General features: G+C 48.4%; 1 protein-coding gene across 1 annotated transcript in view; it reads right to left on the reverse strand.

Annotated features, from left to right (window-relative positions):
* The window catches only part of SLC12A2 (solute carrier family 12 member 2), a 127,573-nt gene extending 125,722 nt beyond the window's left edge, over positions 1-1,851 (reverse strand). Inside the window, exon 1 of the mRNA XM_074201273.1 lies at positions 1,156-1,851. Coding sequence (XP_074057374.1) covers positions 1,156-1,836 — 681 coding nt within the window. The 5' untranslated portion in view covers positions 1,837-1,851. The remainder of the gene's footprint in view (positions 1-1,155) is intronic.
* Between the last annotated feature and the right edge of the window lie 4,149 nt (positions 1,852-6,000).

Genomic DNA, 6,000 nt, shown 5'->3' on the forward strand with positions numbered 1-6,000 from the left:
CGTTTAGCCTACTGTTCAACCAGGAGCAACACATTACCCTAGAATGCTCAACACATGAAATGTTTTTGAGTTAAGAGGGTTTCATATTGCCTGAATTTTAAGTATTTACACAAGTTGATAAAATTTAGTTTGAACCCATCCTGGTTTTTTTCTCGGGGCTATATGTAAAGAGGGATTTTACATAAGCTTAATTCAGAAGTTATGAATAATAATTTCATAAACAGAAAGGTGATTTTAAGATTCAGATTTATGCCCTTAAGGGACAAAGTGTGTTATTTATTACTAAAGAGTGGCCATGTAAATTACTACAGTGTACTAGGGAGTGAATTGATGAATAAGAAGTAATGCAAGTGAATGGATGGGCAAGAAACTGACGCTGAGAGCCCAGTAGCTCACACAAAGGATAGTATACCCTAATCCCCCTAACCCGGATACCCACCACCCCCACCCCTGAAAGCTTCCTAGACATTTTTCATTCAGAAAGCTAATTCTTCTCAGAAAGCTAATCCTTCACTGGTCATTAAAAAGTTTTTCTTTGAATAAAACGGAAAACAAATGTTCTGCATCCCAACTCTCTCCAAATAAAATAAATTTACCATCAAATGTGTTTCATCTATCAAGAACAGCCATGTTCTAAGACTTAAGATTTCTGCGATCTTCAGTACATTCGAGGTTCAAAGATGTGATTTTTAAAATAATTCATCCGCCACTAACATACCCTGTCAGATTCTTTTTTAGGACTTAATAACCTCCACGTTCTCAAGCAGGGTAAATCCTAAATGATTCGGTTGAGTCATAAAGGCTATAAATAGGGCACAAACTCTAAATTGTTTTTTTCCCTTTGCATTGTCGTCTTGACCAACTGACCCCACTTTTCCGGAACAAAAAAGAAAAAAATTAAATTCGGTTCCCAGTCATTCTGAGGACTAGAAACTGGCTTGGCTAGTGAGCCCGCCAGGGGGGCTGCAAACTTTGCAAACTAGGCTGGGCTCCTAGGCCACCGCGGTCCGGTCCTCGGGCTCGCCCCGGGGCTGGGGCGCCAGGCATGCCCGCCGCCTTACCGGGCAGGAGGGAACAGATAACGCCGAGGGGCCGGGGGGGCAGAGCCAGAGGGCCAGAGGCGGGCGGCGGCGGCGGCGCCGGGCGCTGTCTCACCTTTTCCAGTTCGTCGTGGAGCTCGGCCAGGCTGGGCCGGAGCAGCTTCTCGCCCAGGTTGGCGGCCGTGTGCCGGTAGTGGTCGATCCTGGGCACGGCGTCCATGGTGTTGTGGCCGAAGGTGCGCAGGTAGTAGGTGTTGGTGTGGGTGTCGTAGTAGTAGTGGTGGTGGTGGCCGCCGCCGCCGCCCGAGTGGAGGCTGCTGCCCTCGCTCAGCACCGTGTCCCCGCCGTTCTGGAAGCTGACATTGGCGCCGTCGCCCCCGAGCCCGGCCGCGTCGGGGCTCTCGTCGGCGGACGCCGAGGCGGCCGGGTCCACGAAGTTCACCCGGAACCGGCCCTTGGCTTCCTCGCTGCCCTTCTCGCCGCTGGCTCTGCCGTCCTTCGGGGGCTCGGCGGGGCTCCCCGCGGCGGCGGCGGCCGCAGCTGCCGCCGCCGCCGCCGCCGCCCGCCCGGCGTTCTCCGTGACCGGGTCTACCTGGAACCTGCTCTGGCTCGGGGTGGGCCCCAGCGGCCGCCCCAGCCCGTCCCCCGCCGCCGCCCCCGGAGCCGCAGCATCCTCCGGGACCGGCAGGGCCGCGGCGGCGGGAGGGCGCTGCGCCTCCTCGGCGCCGGAGGGGGCCGGCGGCCTCGGGGCGCCGGGGGAGGGCGCCGGGGGCTGCGGCTTCGGCCCCACCTCCATCGCCGCCTCAACCGCAGCGGCGCGCGGCCGCCCGGCAGGCGCGGCGGCGCGGGGATGCTGCGGCGGCGGCGCCGCTGCCCCAGGTGGGGAGGAGGAGGAGGAGGAGGAGGAGGACGCCCGGCGCCCGGCTCGCCTAGGCGGTCACGGCCGGCCCCGAGCCCGGCTGGGGGAGGGGAGGCGCGGCGCGCGGGGAAGGAGCCGCCGTGGGGCCCGGCCGCCGGCTCCAAGCTGTTTAAAGCCTCCGCCGGGGCCGCGGCCGCGCCGGCCACACGCGGGGGGCGGGGCCCGCGGCGCCCTTTCCCCTCCCTCCCGGGCCCGGCCCTCCGCCCGGCGGCCGCCCCTCGCTCCCGCCCGCTCCCCGAGCGCCGCGCTCCGGCCTCCGGCCCGGCCCAGGGCCTCCTCCCGGCGCAGCCGCCGCCCGGCTCCCTCCACTATTCAAACCCAGCGGCCCCGACTGAGGCGGCGCGGGCGGCGCCCCTCCCCCACGCCGCGCCCCGGCCCGGCCCCCGCCCCGCCCTCCCCGCGCGCACGCGGCCCCCCCGCCCGCCGCGGCTCCGCCCCGAGGTCGGCCCTCGGGCCCTCGGGCCACGAGCGAGCGCGCGCCCCCCGCCGCCCCGCCGCCCCGCCGCCCCGCCGAGGCATGCGGAGCGCGGGGCCGCCTCCCCTCCCGTCCGCTCCGCCGGCTGAGGCCGCGGGCGCGGGCGCGCGGGGAGGGAGCTGACTGCCCGGCGGGGCCCGGGGCGGGCAGGGAACGGAAGGGACCGGCTTCTCCCGCGGACGCTCCCGGGGCTCGCGCTCCTCGCTCTTATCTTTTTCAAAGTTGTGGACTGGCTCGGCGGCGGAAGCGAGATCTCGCGAGAGCCCCCGGCGCCCCCAGCCCGGCCCGGAGGAGGGAGGGGGCGCTTGGCCCTCGCGGCCGGGCCGCGCCGAGCTCAGCTTCCACGCGAGGCGTGGCGTGCCGAGGCCGCTCACGGACCCGCGGAATGCGCCCCCCCCCCCCGTCTTTTAAGAACGAAGCCTAATTACCTGTTCCCAGTTACTCCCGGCCACGCGGCTGAGGTTTTGAATGGATGAATTTAATTGGAATTTAGCCGTGTAAGATTACATCAAACGCTAGTTTCCCTCGTCTGTAAAAATTAAACCGCTTTCACATGATTTTAATGAGTCCCGGAGACCATCTTGGCCAGTCCCTGGACTGGAAGTTCTGCTCCGGATGCTGTGAATCTGGGTTCTTGGGTGAACCGTGTGCCCTTGGGCAAGTCATTTGCCCTGCCTGGCCCTGCAATTAACTTTTTTTTAATGCTGTGGGTGTGATGTGTTTCACCTAACCATCAAGTTGACAAAGTGGTCAAAAAAGCCAAAAAATAAAAAAATAAATGATATCTTGAAAGGACTGCAACTAATGCAACGTTGGACATAAGGCATTGAGATACTCTGGAAAACAATTTGGAAAGATCCTAGGAAAACATTGACTAAACCGTTGAGCATATAGACTAAGGAGGTAAAAGGAAAAAAAGTGACATATAGACATCTCTATCTGATATGTATAAGCATTTTTGATTGCAACAAACATTAGAGACATTGATTGGAAAATGGCTATACAAAATTGTCTTATTATAAGGCCAAATGTGAGATATTGGAGAAATATAGGAAGATATATGAGGTGATACAAAGTAAGAGAGTAGAACCATCAATGCAATATTCATTATAGCCACCAGAAGGTAAAGAAAAAGAAAGTACCTTGGTTTAGGGGTTAGAAGGCCATCCTCGAAATTAGGAAGACTTAGTCAAATGACATACACTGGTCTTCACCTTAGTTGAGCAAGCAGCTTTTTTAAATTGCAAGTTATATTGCATTGGTACAGTTTAATCTTTGGAAGTCCTGCACCAATGAAATCACAAGGTCAATTAAAAAAATTTTTAAGGGGCAGCTAGGTGGCACAATGGATAGAGCACCCTGGAGTCAGGAGTACCTGAGTTCAAATCTGACCTCAGACACTTAATAATTACCTAGCCTTGTGGCCTTGGGCAAGCCACTTAACCCCAATGCCTTGCAAAAACTAAAAAAAACCAAACAAAAAAAACAAACCCAAATGCAATGGTATAAGGAGGGGGAAAAAACCCTGAATGTTTTGTGATATTATAACAACCAGTCTTAGTCCAGGTAAGGAAATATTCTTTCTTTGTCTAATTGGCAAAGGACACTAGTAGGTATGATATATTGCAGACTTAGTGGAAATTTTTTTAATCTTAATAGTGTTTTTTCTATTTACATGTAAAATAGCTTTCAACATTCATTTTTGAGTTCCAAATTTTTTTTCTCCCATCTTCCCTTTCCTACTCTTCCCCAAGACAGCAAAAAATCTGATAAAGGTCATACATGTACAATCATGTTGTGAAAAAAGATTCAGAATAAAAGGGAAAAACTATTAGGAAGAAAAAGTTTTTTTAAAAGTGAAAATAAAATTCTTTGAATTGCATGTAAACAGCATAGTTCTTTCTCTGGATGTGTATAGCACTTTCCATCAAAAGTCTTTTGACTTGTTGAGAAGAGCTAAGTCTTTCATAGTTGATAATCCTACAATGTTGCAGTTCAGCATCATCTCATGCGAGTTTTTACAGGTTTTCTGTTCATCATTACAATAGTATTCCATTATATTCCTATATCATAACTTGTCCAGCCATTCCCCAATTGATGAACATCCCCTCAATTGGAGGTTTTCTTTAACTTTGTTTCCCTACCCACCAAAACCAACAAAATTTCCCATAGCAGAAATAAAATCCAAGAAAATGTCCGAAATCCAAAGAAAGTTCCATTCAAATAACATGTAACTGCATATTATTTTAAAGTCAGCGTACCCATATTTACTCAAGACCTGTATAAGTACAATTTCCTATATAGAAATAATGACTTAATAAACTAGAAGATTGTTCATGGATGGCTCATGCCAATGTAATACAAATGAAGATAGTATCTAAATTGATTTACAGGTTTAATGTTATGCTAGACTTTCAGAGAGTTATTTTATATAAAGTTGGACAGAATAAAATTCACTTGGAAGGACAAAATATCTAGAATTGAAAGAGTAATGAAGAAAATAGAAGTGAAGGGAAATACTAGCTCTTTCAGAGTCCAAATTATACTATAAATCAATGAATCATTAAAACTTATTGGTTTTCAATTGATTAAAAATAGAAAAGGAAATCATTGAAACAAACTAGATAAGATTCAGAAACAATTGAGCTTAATGTTATCCAGTGTTGGATAAAGTGAAAAAGATAATTACTTGGAAAATAAATTCCTATCTGATAGGAGTTTCTGGGAATATTTGAAAAAAATTGGAAATTGAAGGAAAATTTCACAGAATTAGATTTAAACCAATGTCGCACTATGAACTTAAAATGGATATAAAAATTAAATATTAAAAATTACATCAAAGAAAAATTAGAAGAGAACCAGATGAGGTACATTTCACAACTCTGACTAGCAGGAGAATACACAAGTTATAGAGGTGACTAGAAAAAATAATATAGATAATTTTGACTACATAAAATTGAAAAGTTATTGCACAAAAAAATTAAGGCAACTATGATAAGGGTATCAGTCTATTGAGAAATAAATATTTATGGTCTGCTATCTAAGATATATCAGCAACCAAAATAAATATATAACACCAGCAAGCGCTGTTCCCTAATAGATAAGTGGCCAGTGGATATGAACAAACAATTCTCAAAAAAAAAAAAATTGCAAACTATTAATGATAGTTAATTACTTAAATAGTTAATAGTTAACAAAATATCAAAGCTTGTTCCACCTTATAAGAAATTCAAATCAAAACAATTTTGTGGCTTCATCTCATACCCTGCAAATTCAGTGTTGAAATAATTATGGATTGGTGAACCATCTTGGAATTAGTCTAAGAAAATGACTCAAGTTTCCATGCTCTTTGTCCCAGAAATCTTCATTGCTAGGCCCTCCAAAGGGCAAAGACAAATTAAAAGCCCCTATATGTAGAAAAATATTTGTAGCTTCACTTTTTGTTGTATCAAGGAACTAATAAATTAGATACTACTCAATTGGAGAATAGCTACTCAAATGGAGAATGGAAATAAATTTTGGTACATGAATATAATAGAATTAAATTCAAGAAATAATTGAAGAAA

The sequence above is a fragment of the Macrotis lagotis genome, chromosome X (assembly GCF_037893015.1).
Source record: "Macrotis lagotis isolate mMagLag1 chromosome X, bilby.v1.9.chrom.fasta, whole genome shotgun sequence".
NCBI classification, from domain to species: domain Eukaryota; kingdom Metazoa; phylum Chordata; class Mammalia; order Peramelemorphia; family Peramelidae; genus Macrotis; species Macrotis lagotis.